Genomic DNA, 15,843 nt, shown 5'->3' with positions numbered 1-15,843 from the left:
TTTTGAGGTGAGATCTCGCTCTGTTGCCCAGGCTGGAGTGCAATGGCGCCATCTCAGCTCACTACTACCTCCGCCAACTGGGTTCAAGGGATTCTCCCACCTTGGCCTCCCGGTAGCTGGGATTACAGGCACCCACCACTGTGCCTGGTAACTTACGTATTTTTAGTAGAGATGGGGTTTCACCATATTGCCAGGCCAGGCTGGTCTTAACCTCAAGTGATCCACCCATCTCAACCTCCCACAGTGCTGGGATTACAGGCATGAACCACCACACCTGGCCAGTTATTTGTTAGATATTATTGTTTGTCAATAGATAATCATATTTTTCAAGTTGAAAATTATATAAAAGCACAAATAAAGAAAAACCACATTAGTATCCCCAAGTCTGTTTAGGCATTATATGGCTGTCACCTTGCAGTGTAGACTCAGATTTTGTTAAATTCCATACTAAAGGTTAGAAAATGTTTCTCACTACGTGCGCAGAGGAAATCCTTGAAAGATTTACCTGTGGGATTAGATATCTATAAAAACAGTTGTTTTTCCTCCTACACTCATGCCTCTCATCCAATTCACCATTTGCAGAAGGGAATTATCAAATTGCTATAACACTATAAGGCCAAATTAAGTAGCTGTTGTGACTTGAGAGATTTTTTTTCCCAATTTTTGCCCCAGGGAATCAAATTGCAAGTTTTGTGTTTTTCTAAGGAAAATTTTTGAGCAGGTATTGCTAACATATGCTTTCAGATTTCAAAGCAGAGACTTAATACAGTCTCTGTTCTAGATTTTTTGGATTAGTAGTTAAAATGTTAAACACATATATATATATAATCTCAACTCTTATCTGAATCCTGAATTCCCCGTTTGAATTTTCCTGAATAATTTGTTGTCTAAGATCTGCTGTATAGAATAGGGATAAAGATCACTGGCTCTGGAGTCAGACTACATTAAGTCTAAACCTGGTTCCACTGTTACTAGCTTTGCATGTTCAATCACCTAATAAAGGTGAGCTGTTTGGTATAGTGCCTGGTTCATAGTAAATCCTCAATAAATACATGATTATTTGTTGTTATTCTCTGTAGTAACAGTGTCTTCACTACCTCCCCAAGTAGTCCTTACCATTATTGGCTGGAGTGCAGTGGCTGGATCTCGGCTCACTGCAAGCTCTGCCTCCCGGGTTTACGCCATTCTCCTGCCTCAGCCTCCCGAGTAGCTGGGACTACAGGCGCCCGCCACCTCGCCCGGCTAGTTTTTTGTATTTTTTTAGTAGAGACGGGGTTTCACCATGTTAGCCAGGATGGTCTCGATCTCTTGACCTCGTGATCCGCCCATCTCGGCCTCCCAAAGTGCTGGGATTACAGGCTTGAGCCACCGCGCCCAGCCACCTGTTTGCTATTCTAAGTGGCCCAGGCTGAGGAGTCCTGCTGGAATCGTGGATGCCACTGTCTGCTGTAGGCTATTAGTTTTCCTTTTTTTCTTAAATTATGATATTAGTTTGGTCTGGTGTTACCCTTCTTCCACTTCACTTCTCATTCCATTGCTATTCTAAATGTAGAATTTATTCTAAATTTACTATTTATTATTTTTCCTATGAAGGGAATAGCCTTCTATTCTTAGTATATTAAGAGCTTTTATCAGGAACAAATGTTGAATTTTATCAAATGCATTTGTGTTAATCATTTTTGTTGTTCCATTAATGCACTGAATTGCATTTATGGATTTCCTAATATTAACCCAGTCTTATAGTCAGGAGTACATCCTGTTTAGCCTACTTACAGTGAGCAGTTGTGAGAGTTACAGTGAAAATTAAGTATCTATTTTAGTATCAACTAATTATACTTATCTCTTTATCTATACTCAGACTTCATAGAGAAGCAGGAATATTCTAAGCAAGTTACTCTTTAAAGCTCACCGGTGTTTCTATTTCATTTAATAGGCAGAGGACCGAGGAAATGCATTGATGGAGCACTACTTTGAGATCCATGTAGAAATGGTTAAAGGGCTAGCCCCTCTTCAAGCAACAGTCTGGGGAGAAGCAGATTGTTATGTCCAGTACTACTTTCCAGTTCAACACTCACAATCCAGTGTGCTGAAAGGACCGGAGTTCCTTGAAAATGGTAGGTTTAGGATATTAGGCTTTCTTATTCTTATATGGTTCTTTTATTAGATTATACCTAAGAATTCTTTTTTTTTTCTGAGTGAATTTCGTGTTGTTGAATATTTCTAGTCTTACCTGGGCAATAAAACAGGAGATAGGCCAAGTTTTTTTATTTTTTAACTATTTTTGTAGCTTTTTATTTTGATATAATTTCAAATTTACAAAAACCTATAAAAATAGTACAAAGAACTTTTATATACTCTTTACCTAGATCTACCAATTATTTGCATTTTGCCCCATCTTATATCCTTTACGTGCCCACTCTTACCTATATACGTAGTGTTGATTCTCATTCCTCACAGTAGTTGTGTTCTGTAAAGCACCATGAACGCTGAATTAGGGAATACTGAACCATTGCTCCTAAAGGAAATATGTACATATACATATCTCACATAGATCATTATTTTAACTCGTAAAACAACTTCCTGGTAGACTCTGTTTGCTTTATTTTATGAAAGAAAAAATGAAATTCACAAGCGTTAAGTGACTTGCTTGGGGCTGCCCCACTAACAAGCGCCAAGGTTGGGATTCAAACCCCATCCTACTGTCCCCAGAGTGGAAGCTTCTGCACTGCCTCTACTGTCCCCACCTTCTGGTCATCTCCAAGAAACAAGAAGTTGGACTCTCACACATTGTTCTCACCTGGGAACAAACAGGCCAGGTGACTCGAATTTTTCACCATTCAGTGTATGTTCCAGAATGATTGCCAGAGTGCTGCCAGTGTTGATTTTGAGGTTCAAATAAGAGATTTGTATATACAGAACATATAAAGAACTCTTACAAATCAATCATTTCTTTAAACCCAATTAAAAAGTAGGCAAAGGATCTGAATAGACATTTCTCCAAAGATATACAAATGGCTAATAAGCACATGGAAGAATACTGAGCATCATTACTTATTTGGGAAATGCAAATCAATACTACTGAGATACCATTCCATACTCGCTAAGGTGACTATAATTTAAAAAAAAAAAAAAACAAGTGTCAGCACTTGAATGGCAATATATGAATTGTCCACTAGCAAGGGATCTTTTTCTTCTATATTATCATGGGATCTTAGGGAACTATAGCTACTAGGGAATTACTGAGTAATATTCACTGGAAGAACATGAAAGAAGAAAAAAGCACTAAGTCATATGTTGGATTATTTTGAAATGCTTTTCTTTTCGAAAGGAATTACTCTGAAGCCCTTCAGAACTGCAACCACACTCTGTGTTCCGGATCCCATCTTTAATAGTGAACACCATCACTCTCTCCTGTTGCCAGCTGAAATTCCAGTGCAAAGGCTCCTACTAAGTGCCTTCTCTGCACAGGGCCTCGTGCCTGGAGGTGGAGTCCAGTTTGAAATCTGGTGCAGGTACAGTGTGGAGACCCCAGTCCTATGCCTAGGAAGGTAGTGCACAATCATAAAGCATCCTATTCCTAACCAGCCTAGGTTGAATTATTGTAAGAAAGCTAAGCAGCCCCTTCTGCCCTGTTTTATATTATTTGGATTTGACAGTGACTCTTGTCCAGTTTTTACTGAAATCTGTTATTAGGATCTTGTGAGCCATTGTATCTCATATTTCTAATCACTGCTTACATTCGAAGTGAAAGTCTTGTTCATTTTACCTCCTATTATGTATTAAACATATCAATCACCTTTTTTGTGCTTCTGTTACTGCCTTATTTAGTTCAGGCCCTTTTCGTATCTTGCCTAAATGACTGTGATAGCCTCCTAACTGGTCTCCCATTTATAAACTCATTTATTGTAACCTGTTCTTCCCGCCACCAAAAGAACGTTTATATTTATTTTATAAATAAAATTTAATAATATAATTTATATATAATAAATATATAAATTATTATATTTGATTTATACTATAAAATATAAATCCACTCAATGTTACCAATATTGGTAAATTTCCAGGAAATTACTGGCATAAATACAGATGTTCAACCCACCCCTTTATATCTGCACCACCAACAAACCAACTAAAGTGCTTAAGAGAGTATAAATACAAGAGGAAAGGAAACAGCATCAGGAACAGAACTAGGGATGAGTACCATCCAAATGTGAGAACATATTCCTAAATACGATTACTTATAAGTCAAGTACAAAAAAGATTTTTAAAACCACCTAGTTTTGAGTTACAACTTTGCAATCTAAGAATGGATTGTTTTGACATGAGAAGGAAATAGAGTAGGTACTGACAGATCCTCATTACCCTGCTAAATTAGAGGGTCCTCAGCAGGAAGATGAGAATAAGCCGTGAAAGACGTTGGGCCTACTCCACTTTGAACCACTTTTGCTGCTGCAAGATGGAAACTTTCAGGACTGGCCACCTCCGACAGGTTCAAGGCATGTACAGTTACCTCACAGAAAGTTGTGGGAAGCTGGGCTTTGTCCTGAACTCAGGGTATAATTTATGGAGTTCCTCCTCCACATTATGAGTGGTAAATTTAGCCAGATACCATAGCTGCGTACTACCAACACAGAACAAGCAGGCACCAAAGATAACCAGGTAGTGAAGGCTGATCTCTGGGGCACACTGAATAATTTATCACCTAATTCTTCTGACAACTTGTGTTTTTGTGGTTTACAGATACTATTATCCTAATGTGAGAGACCAGATGGTTGCCAAAGGAACCTTGCCATTATCAAGGATCTGTGCTATGGTAACCACCCAGCATCGTGAGGATGTGGGAATACAGACCTTTAATCTCCCTTTAACCCCCAGGATTGAGAACAGGAAAGAATTGAGGAACCAGTCATCAGGTAATTGAAAACAAGTTTGTCTTTTTCTTTCAAAATCAGTATACATAAAAATATATAAAATAGCCAGGCGCGGTGGCTCACACCTGTAATCCCAGCACTTTGGGAGGCCAAGATGGGCAGATCACCTGAGGTCTAGAGTTCGAGACCAGCCTGACCAACATGGAGAAACCCCGTCTCTACTAAAAATACAAAAAAATTAGCCAGGCATGGTGGCCCATACTTGTAATCCCAGCTACTCAGGAGGCTGAGACAGGAGAATCGCTTGAACCTAGGAGGCAGAGGTTGCGGTGAGCCAAGATCAAGCCATTACACTGCAGCCTGGGCAACAAAAGCGAAACTCTGTCTCAAAAAAAAAAAAAAAAATATATATATATATATATATATTATTTATATATATACACACACACACACACACACACACAAAAGTATACAGTATACATAAAAATCCCTTTTCTCTCTAAATTAGTGATTCTGCACATTTTGAGGTATTTGCCCTTTTGAGGATCTGATGAAAACTGTAAGACACCTTCTCTTGGAAAAAATGAGTACAGAATATACACTGCCAATTTTGTATACAATTCTGGAAAACTCATAGCTCCATGGAGTCTATATAAATGTTGCTTGTCTCATTTCACCTTTAACTTCAGCAAGCATTTTATAAGCCCTCAAGCCATAAATTCTAAGCATTATATGGTACACTCAGAGAATTGTTATTCCAAGCCAACATGAGCAAATGGGGGATTGGTAGAAGATAGTTAGCATGAACCAGGAATTCACTGTAAGGGAGGAGAAGGCTAGGGTTTAAAGTTGGGAGGGATTAATTCAAATTTGGAGATTTGAATGATATTACATCCTAATGACTCCAGCAGAATGGTGTGCCCTCCAAATTTATCATCAGGTAATGAGGTTTAGCCTCCTAAATCAAGTTGCTGTACATGCTTGCTAAAGAGTATCTGCCAAAACAAGTTTTATGCCACCATGATTAAGATTGAGTTGTTCCTCCTAACGCTTCCTGATCAGTGTGTTCTGTTATTCCATAAAGCTCTCCCTGAAATGTAACAGTAAGATGATAGAGTTTTTATAAAAAGGTAGCACGAGAAGATATTTCAGGTGGTGATGGTAGGAGGGTGATAGAAGTATGTGAGGTATGGAAACCTTTTTAAAGTTTAAAAAGAAAATGGCTAGAGCCCATCTCAATTCTATAAACATAATTGGGGGTAAAAAAATATCTGGAGTTAAGTTCTGACTTCAGTAGTTGTGTAATCTCGGCAAGGAATTAAATCTCTGAACCATAATTTCTTGAATGTAAAGTGAATTAGTAACCTGTTAAGCTTTTATTAACCCTAAGGAATAACAATATGATTACGACAAGGACAGATTCTCTCATTGCGCTTATTGTTCATTGTAGTGTTTAATCCTCTTCCATCCTTCCTGACCACAGCTTTATGGTTTGGTGGAACAGAGATTCTTCTGACCAGCCTTCTTTCCTTGTGTTCTCATTCTTCAGGTTTACTGGATGTGGGCCTAAGGTACAGGCGTAGTCCAAGAACAGCAGAGGGAGTTCTTATTCTTCTGACCAGCCTTCTTTCCTTGTGTCCTCATTCTTCAGGTTTACTGGATGTGGGCCTAAGGTACAGGCGTAGTCCAAGAACAGCAGAGGGAGTTCTTGCTGCCCGAACTGTTTCCATCTCAGTCCAGATTATCAGAGCCTGTGGTCTGCAAGCAGCAGCCAAGTAAGTCCACCTGAGACAAGCAATTCTCAAGCCTTTTACACTGCAATCATTGTAAAATAATGCTCAGATATGCAAAACTTTCTTAGGTATAATTTCCAGTTCACTAACCACAACTCCTCTTTTTCCGTTAAGAAAGCATTTCATGGGGAAAGGATTCCCTATTTAATAAATGGTGCTGGGAAAATTGGCTAGCCATAAGTAGAAAGCTGAAACTGGATCCTTTCCTTACTCCTTATACGAAAATTAATTCAAGATGGATTAGAGACTTAAATGTTAGACCTAATACCATAAAAACCCTAGAAGAAAACCTAGGTAGTACCATTCAGGACATAGGCATGGGCAAGGACTTCATGTCTAAAACACCAAAAGCAACAGCAGCAAAAGCCAAAATCGACAAATGGGATCTAATTAAAGAGCTTCTGCACTGCAAAAGAAACTACCATCAGAGTGAACAGGCAACCTACAGAATGGGAGAAAATTTTTGCAATCCACTTATCTGACAAAGGGCTAATATCCAGAATCTACAAAGAACTCAAACAAATTTACAAGAAAAAAACAAATAACCCCATCAAAAAGTGGGCAAAGGATATAAACAGATATTTCTCAAAAGAAGACATTCATACAGCCAACAGACACATGAAAAAATGCTCATCATCACTCGCCGTCAGAGAAATGCAAATCAAAACCACAATGAGATACCATCTCACACCAGTTAGAATGGCAATCATTAAAAAGTCAGGAAACAACAGGTGCTGGAGAGGATGTGGAGAAATAGGGACACTTTTACACTGTTGGTGGGATTGTAAACTAGTTCAACCATTATGGAAAACAGTATGGCAATTCCTCAAGGATCTAGAACTAGATGTACCATATGACCCAGCCATCCCGCTACTGGGTATATACCCAAAGGATTATAAATCATGCTGCTATAAAGACACATGCACACGTATGTTTATTGTGGCACTATTCACAATAGCAAAGACTTGGAATCAACCCAAATGTCCATCAGTGACAGACTGGATTAAGAAAATGTGGCACATATACACCATGGAATACTATGCAGCCATAAAGAAGGATGAGTTTGTGTCCTTTGTAGGGACATGGATGTAGCTGGAAACCATCATTCTTAGCAAACTATCACAAGAACAGAAAACCAAACACTGCATGTTCTCACTCATAGGTGGGAACTGAACAATGAGATCACTTGGACTCGGGAAGGGGAACATCACACACCAGGGCCTATCATGGGGAGGGGGGAGGAGGGAGGGATTGCATTGGGAGTTATACCTGATATAAATGACGAATTGATGGGTGCTAACGAGTTGATGGGTGCAGCACACCAACATGGCACAAGTATACATATGTAACAAACCTGCACGTTATGCACATGTACCCTAGAACTTAAAGTATAATAATAAAAAAAAAAAAAAAGAAAGCATTTCAGCATATAAGTGAGTAAATCACTTGTAAACATTGCTATTTTAACTGTTATTAGCAACTTAGTTCCTTGACCTTGCCCAACAGTTTTATCCTGTGCCTTTCTTAACAACTTAGTCTTCTGGCCATACCCTACACCATCAAACCATGCCATACCCAATCACGGCAACTCCTATATAATCTCACTTCATTCCTTTCAGTTTCTGAGTACTACCTCCTATTTTTCCAGCTTGTACCCCTTTAGTCTGTTCTGAACATAGTAGCCAGTGAACTTATGAACACCTAAGTCTAGCTTTGTCGCCCAGGCTAGAGTGCAGTGGCAGGATCCTCATTACTGTGTTGGCCAGGCTGGTCTCGAACTCCTGACCTCAAGTGATCCGCCCGCCTCAGCCTCCCAAAGTGCTGGGATCACAGGCGTGAGCCACTGCGCCTGGCCTATGTTTGATCTTATTCATAATAAAAGCCAGAGCCCTTAAAATGGCTATGAGACCCCATATGATCAAAACTGTGCCCCTGCCCCCAACTATCTTTGTGATCTCATCTCCTGCTAGTTTCCACTCCAGCCATGACTCCCTTGTTGCTTCTGAACACACCAAGCATATTTTCTCCTCAGGGCCTTTGTCTTGCTGTTTTCTCTGCCTGGAACACTATTTCTGTAGAAAAACAGCACGGCCCTCTCCCTTACCTCCTTCAGGTCTTCACTCATACTTCTCTCTGCCTTGAATATTCTTCCTTTTGTCTACTTAACAAACTCCTATTTTCCTTCAAGACTTTGCAACATCTGTACGGTCTTCCTTTATATCTTTGTACATGTAGGCAGAGTTGGTGGTTTTTGCTTTGTTAAAACCTTGGTTGTAACACATACTCTGTTTCAATTATTGGCATACATGCATTTTTCTCCCACTAGACTGTGAGTTCCTCTAGTCAGAGACACTGCCTGAGCTCCTCTCCGTCCTTCTAACCTCCTAGCATAATTCTAGCATATAACAGGCACCCAGTAAGAAAGATAACTAGATCGGGCTCCTGCTTCAGACTGACACCCTTCGAACAAAGAAACAGACAAGTGCTCCCTAACTTTTTTCCGGTTGTAACCAAGGGTCAAACTGTTCACTTGTAACTTTATGGCCTCCAAATAAGAAATTGCATTACTGTTTTAGATCTGATGCTGAAGAGCTAAGATACTCAGCGTAGTTAATACTGTTCCTCACTAAATTCTCCACATAGACTTTTTCAGTTGCTGCCCGAGAACATCTTAGTGTTAGTGAAGGTGATATAAAGACAGGTTGGTTTTAGGTTTTGTTTTTATGTTTGTTTTGGGTTTTGGTGTGTTTTTTGTTTGTTTGTTTGTTTAATTTCAGCTTTTTATTTTAGATACAGGGGTACATGTGCACGTTTGTTATATGGGTATATTGCATGATGCTAAGGTTTGGGGTACAGATCCCATCACTGAGACAGTAAAGCAGTTTTATAATTATGCCACGTCCTTACATTAAAACTTGATGATTTCCCATTTTTGATAGCAGTGATCTCATAATTTTAATTATGCATTCCTATTAATAAAAAAGTAGCATACCCTTTAAATATGTACATATTTATTCATGTATAAATCATCTTCATGTACTGCTATACTCATATACAAAATACCTTCTAAGATATACCATGGAATAGAAAAACTTTAATATATGAGATCACCAATATAGTTTATCCTGTGAACCTCCTAAGTTGTATACAGCCTTCTTTAGGGGTCACTGGTCCATATAATAAGGTCCAACTTCCTTAGCTTGGCATTCAAGCCCCTTCAAAATAAATCTGAGTCTTAAAAGAAGAATAGTAGTTATCAAAATACCCAAAGGGAGTGAAAGTTATTTTGGTGAAAAAGAAGAACATGTGCAAAGGCAGGGAGGCATGAAACTTGTGTATTTGGAGTACCTCCTGAGTCTCAGATCCAGCTAACATCAGAATTCTTCAATACGGCATTAAATTAACTAGTATTTAATTGGCAGAGAAGGACTCAGAATTTAGATACTCAGTAGATCTCAGAGAGGGCAGATAACAGGTCAGAAACTCAGTAGTTGCTCTGTCTGAGGACTCATGAGGAAAGTCAGATTGGATGGCAGACAGTTCATTCTAAATCTCCCATTTGGTCTGTGTCATATATTCAAGGAGGGAGAGCAAGAAGTCAGGCCAGTTCTGATACAACACTCTTCTGGTAGGTTGGGAGAGGTTCACAGGATGTGAGACAATGCATGGTATAATGGAAACAGAACTGTTCTATAAATCAGACACTGTGGCTTCTAGTCTCATCCCCATCTCCTACTAGCTGTGTATGATCTTGGGCTGATTTCTTTACTTCCCAGAGCTTCGGTTTCTTCATCTGAAATGGAAATTTTAAATTCCTACCCTGATTTTATAAGGATCAGTGTAAAAATTAACAAATATGAAGTCATTTTAAAAACTACAAACTATTGTACAAATATACAGATTTTTCTGATTACTTCCACTTGTATAGATAATTGTGACCTTTATTTGCCAGTAAAATCAGGGAAGTAAGTTTCGCATTGCCACTTACTGAAAAGAATTCTTGGTGTTCCAAACTTACCCCTCTTTTGAATCCTTACACTGGCATCTAGATAGCAGGTGCTGTAAATTAATCTTCTCTCCTCAAGAAACACCAGCCTGCATCTTACCTGCCAGTGGTCTTCCTGAAAATACATTGTTGGTGCCTATGTAAAGTAGGCACTTCTTACTGACTTGCATTCTTCTAACTCACCTGATCTTTAACTCAGAGTGAATAGAAACTTTCTTGGACATAACCAGTAGTCTTTAAATGCCACGAAGCTAAGGAATTGAGGCTACTTCACTACTGTATATCCAGCTGAGCCCAAGGCATGACACACAGAGCAGATACCCAGCAAATAACAACTGAATGAGTGAATTCAAACCAGCTTGGGGCCCAAGCCTTTCTGCCATCTCACTGCCATCTCTGAAAGTTCCCTATTGAGAGTCCTTCACTGTCCATAGGCAAGTTCTCTCCTTTGTATATATTATCTAATGTTATCTTTACAACACCCTATGAGTATTTTATCCTCATTTTTTTTGAGACGGAGTTTCGCTCTTGTCACCCAGGCTGGAGTGCAGTGGCGCAATCTCAGCTCACTGCAACCTCCACCACCTAGGTTCAAGCGATTCTCCTGCCTCAGCCTCTGAGTAGCTGGGTTAATAGGTGCCCGCCACTACGCCCAGCTAATTTTTTGTATTTTTAGTAGAGATGGCGTTTTGCCATGTTGGGCAGGCTGGTCTTGAACTCCTGACCTCAGGTGATCCGCCCACCTCAACCTCCCAAAGTGCTGGGATTACAGGCATGAGCCACCGCACCCAGTCTATCCTCATTTTTTAAGCTACTGCTAGCATTCAATTTATTTTCATCCCATTTTTCCTAGGCATAATATATACTTCATGGTATGCTATTGTATGGATACACATTAATCTTCTGTTAATGATAAATCATCTATTAATGATCATTAATGATAATGAAAAGGAAAAAGTTTTTCTTTTTTTCTTAGAAATGAAATTGCAGTAAGCATCCAAATATATAATATGCATCTTTCATATTTATATACTATCCTTATATTAACCTCATCTTAGTGAAGAGGAAACTGAGACTTAAAGGAGGTTGAATAACTTATTGAGAGTCACACGGTGAGTAAATGGTGGACCCAGGCTTCAAACCCAGATCTGTATAACTCCAAATTACTACTCTCTACTGGTATATATGAAGTACAGTAAAGTTTTAACAGGAAGGAACCCATAAGTCTACTTTAGGGCTATCAAGAAATGCTACAAAAATAGGTGACTTTTTTGCCTAGATGTCAACTTTATCCCCTTGGGGAGTTTAGGGAAAGGGAGTTTGTCCCACACTGTAGCTACACACAAATGACTTGACTGCTCTTTATGAGTGTCATTTAAAGGCATGTAGATTCCATTTGTACATCATGGAACATCTGTGCTGAGAAAGAGAAAAGCAGCCCCACACTTCTGGGAATTGGGCCGACATTCACAGGTAGACTTTGGTGTTTTCTTGTGAGCATAAATAATCTTACAGAACATCAGCATCAGACAAGATCACCATATTACTATGATGAAGTGAGACAAAAACAAGACAGTTCCATCATCATGTCTAAGCACAGACCAAAACAAGGTCACTTATGCAAACCATAGAAACACCCAGCATCCTCCTGTCTGGCTAAAATGAGTGACAGTTGCTGCTTCACCAGTTATAACTTTAGCCTTACTCTAGTATTCCCTCCATCTATATAAGATTCTTTAAGAAAATCAATCCAGAGCAAAGCCCTGCTCCTTTAAGCCCTCAACCAAATCAGCTAACACAAGCCCAATGCTGATAAGCCCTTTCTGATAACTTGTCACTGAGATGTACTGTGGTTCCCCATGGTATATATTTTCCTTAATTGCAATGAGCAGTAAACCCAGCTTGTCCAACTAGAGTTGGTTCCTGTGGTCCTTGACTTAGGACATTGACAGGACAGTGGGTCGTCCTCAGGGTCACTCTGATGGGCAGATGTTATCCCCCTCCACCCCCATATACATATGCCATGATATCTAGATTACTAAGAAAGCCCATTGTGGCACTGCCAAAAGCCTAGATCGCATATAGAAAGAAAAAAAAAAGAAAGCATATAGTTGGTTTTATTCTTGGTGGTCTCATAGAAGTAATGAAGTTATTTTCTAGGCAATCAAGCTGATTTCTAATATTACCATGGTATCTTCTCATTTCCACCCCTCTCCTCTACAGGGCTTTGGCTGAACAGGAACCCGCTTTACAGTTTAGTGCCACAGTTGGGGTCAACGCCTCTGTCACCACTCATCTCTCCTTCCTGCCCCAGGGAGAACAGCGCCGAACTCACCCTGTGGCCTGTTCCTTCTGCCCTGAGTTTTCCCATCACGTTGAGTTCACGTGTAACTTGGTAACTCAGCACTGTAGTGGAGAGGCCTGTTTCCTAGCAGAGTTGTTGGAGTTTGCAGAAGTTATTTTTGCTGTCTATCATGAAAATACCAAGTCAGGTGAGCACCATATGACTTGTCACAATCAAAATTAAAAGAGGCTACATTTTTAATGGTGTAGCCCTTCCTAGGAGATATATACTGAAGTATTTAGAGGTGAGGAGTCATCATCTCTACAACTTATTTCTGAAAGATACAGCAAAAAATAAGGATATGTACTAAGTATGTAAGAGAAAGATAGTGTAGAGAGAAATAAAGCAAATGTGTCAGTGTTAATGGGTGTATCCAGATGAATGGTGTGTAGGAGTTCATTATTGTGTTTTTGCAACTTTTCTATATTCCTGAATTTTTTTCAAAACATTTAATTTAAAAAATGAGCTGGGCACAGTAGCCCACACCTGTACTCCCAGCATTTTGGGAGGCCGAAGCAGAGGATCAATTGAGCCCAAGAGTTCAAGGGTGCAGTGAGTTATGATTGCACCACTGCATTCTAGCCTGCGCGAGAGAGTGAGACCCTGCCAAAAAAAAAAAAAAAAAAACTGAGGCCATTCAGGCTTTGATTGGGGCATGAGCAAGAGCAAGATAATCTCTACTGTATTTTACAAACCTAAGATTTAGTGCATGTAAGGGGAAGATTGTGTGGATATACTATAAACAAGCTCCTTGATGAGTAGACCATCAAATAATTTTTCTTTTTTGCTTGATTTAACAGCCAGTGATATAATCAGTATTGAGTCATGCAAAGAGTATCTGCTTGGAGTAGTAAAAGTTCCAACAAAAGAGCTGCTGATCAAGAGATCTGGTAAGGATCCCAGATTATCACTTTCTGATGCCACCCTTTCCCTTTCACTTCCCTACAAGAGGTCATCTCTGTCTCTCTTGTAAGATATTCAAAAGAAAACACAAGCCCTTAACACACACTTCTGAACTTTCTCCAATACCTCAAATGTTTTCTTGAAACTTTTTTTTAGTTTAAAGATCTTTATTTATTTTATTTGCAATCTGGAATACTTCATTTCATAAAATGAAATGTGTTCCAATGTTCCAATGAGCTGAACAGAAGAGGTTGGTTTTATAGATGGAGAAAGCCTGAAGAAAGGATAAACACAGGCTGGGCGCGGTGGCTCACGCCTGTAATCCCAGCACTTTGGGAGGCCAAGGCAGGCAGATCACCTGAGGTCAGGAGTTCGAGACCAGCCTGGCTAACATGGTGAAACCCCGTTTCTTTTTTCTATTTTTTTATTATTATTATTATACTTTAAATTCTAGGGTACACGTGCCCAACGTGCAGGTTTTTACATAGGTATACATGTGCCATGTTGGTTTGCTGCAACCATTAACTCGTCATTTACATTACATATTTCTCCTAATGCTATCTCTCCCCCTACCCCCCACCCCATGACAGGCCCTGGGGTGTAATGTTCCCTGCCCTGTGTCTAAGTGTTCTCATTGTTCACTTCCCACCTATGAGTGAGAACAGGCGGTGTTTGGTTTTCTGTCCTTGTGGTAGTTTGCTCAGAATGATGGTTTCCAGCTGCACCCATGTCCCTACAAAGGACATGAACTCATCCTTTTCTATGACTGCATAGTATTCCATGGTGTATATGTGCCACATTTTCTTTTTTTTTTTTTGAGACGGAGTCTTGCTCTGTCTGTCACCCAGGCTGGAGTGCAGTGGCGCGATCTCGGCTCACTGCAAGCTCCGCCTCTGGGGTTTACGCCATTCTCCTGCCTCAGCCTCCCGAGTAGCTGGGAGTACAGGCGCCCGCCACCTCGCCCGGCTAGTTTTTTGTATTTTTTAGTAGAGACGGGGTTTCACCATGTTAGCCAGGATGGTCTCGATCTCCTGACCTCGTGATCCGCCCGTCTCGGCCTCCCAAAGTGCTGGCATTACAGGCTTGAGCCACTGCGCCCGGCCATGCCACATTTTCTTAATCCAGTCTATCACTGATGGACATTTGGGTTGGTTCCAAGTCTTTGCTATTGTGAATAGTGCCGCAATAAACATACATATGCATGTGTCTTTATAGTGCATGATTTATAATCCTTTGGGTATATAGCCAGTAATGGGATCTCTGGGTCAAATGGTATTTCTAGTTCTAGATCCTTGAGGAATCACCACACTGTCTTCCACAGTGGTTGAACTAGTTTATGTTCCCACCAACAGTGTAAAAGCATTCCTATTTCTCCACATCCTCTCCAGTGTCTGTTATCTCCTGACTTTTTAATGATCGCCATTCTAACTGATGGTATCTCGTTGTGGTTTTGATTTGCGTTTCTCTGATAAACAGTAAACAGTGATGATGAGCATTTTTTCATGTGTCTGTTGGCTATATAAATGTCTTCTTTTGAGAAGTGTCTGTTCATATCCTTCTCCCACTTTTTGATGGGGTTGTTTTTTTCTTGTAAATTTGTTTAAGTTATTTGTAGATTCTGGATATTAGTCCTTTGTCATATGAGTAGATTGCAAAAATTTTCTTCCATTCTGTGAGTTGCCTTTTTACTCTAATGGTAGTTTCTTTCGCTGTGCAGAAGCTCTTTAGTTTAATTAGATCCCATTTGTCTATTTTGGCTTTTGTTGCCATTGATTTTGGTGTTTTAGTCGTGGAGTCCTTGCCCATGCCTATGTCCTGAATGGTATTGCCTATATTTACTTCTAGGGTTTTTATGGTTTTAGGTCTAACATTTAAGTCTTTAATCCATCTTGAATTAATTTTTGTATGAGGTATAAGGAAGGGATC

General features: G+C 39.7%; 1 protein-coding gene across 10 annotated transcripts in view; it reads left to right on the top strand.

Annotated features, from left to right (window-relative positions):
- C2CD3 (C2 domain containing 3 centriole elongation regulator) overlaps positions 1 to 15,843 on the top strand; it is a 161,156-nt gene that overhangs the window by 83,130 nt on the left and 62,183 nt on the right. For all 10 annotated transcript variants that reach the window (XM_033203759.1, XM_033203760.1, XM_033203761.1 and 7 more), the window contains 6 exons: positions 1,934 to 2,114; positions 3,329 to 3,512; positions 4,741 to 4,913; positions 6,523 to 6,646; positions 12,894 to 13,162; positions 13,815 to 13,904. In XM_033203759.1, the coding sequence (XP_033059650.1) occupies positions 1,934 to 2,114; positions 3,329 to 3,512; positions 4,741 to 4,913; positions 6,523 to 6,646; positions 12,894 to 13,162; positions 13,815 to 13,904 (1,021 nt within the window). The remainder of the gene's footprint in view (positions 1 to 1,933; positions 2,115 to 3,328; positions 3,513 to 4,740; positions 4,914 to 6,522; positions 6,647 to 12,893; positions 13,163 to 13,814; positions 13,905 to 15,843) is intronic.

The sequence above is a fragment of the Trachypithecus francoisi genome, unplaced genomic scaffold (genome assembly GCF_009764315.1).
Source record: "Trachypithecus francoisi isolate TF-2019V2 unplaced genomic scaffold, Tfra_2.0 Lachesis_group8, whole genome shotgun sequence".
NCBI lineage: Eukaryota > Metazoa > Chordata > Mammalia > Primates > Cercopithecidae > Trachypithecus > Trachypithecus francoisi.
The sequence above is the reverse complement of the archived record's forward strand: the minus strand, read 5'-3'. Positions and strand labels throughout refer to the sequence as shown.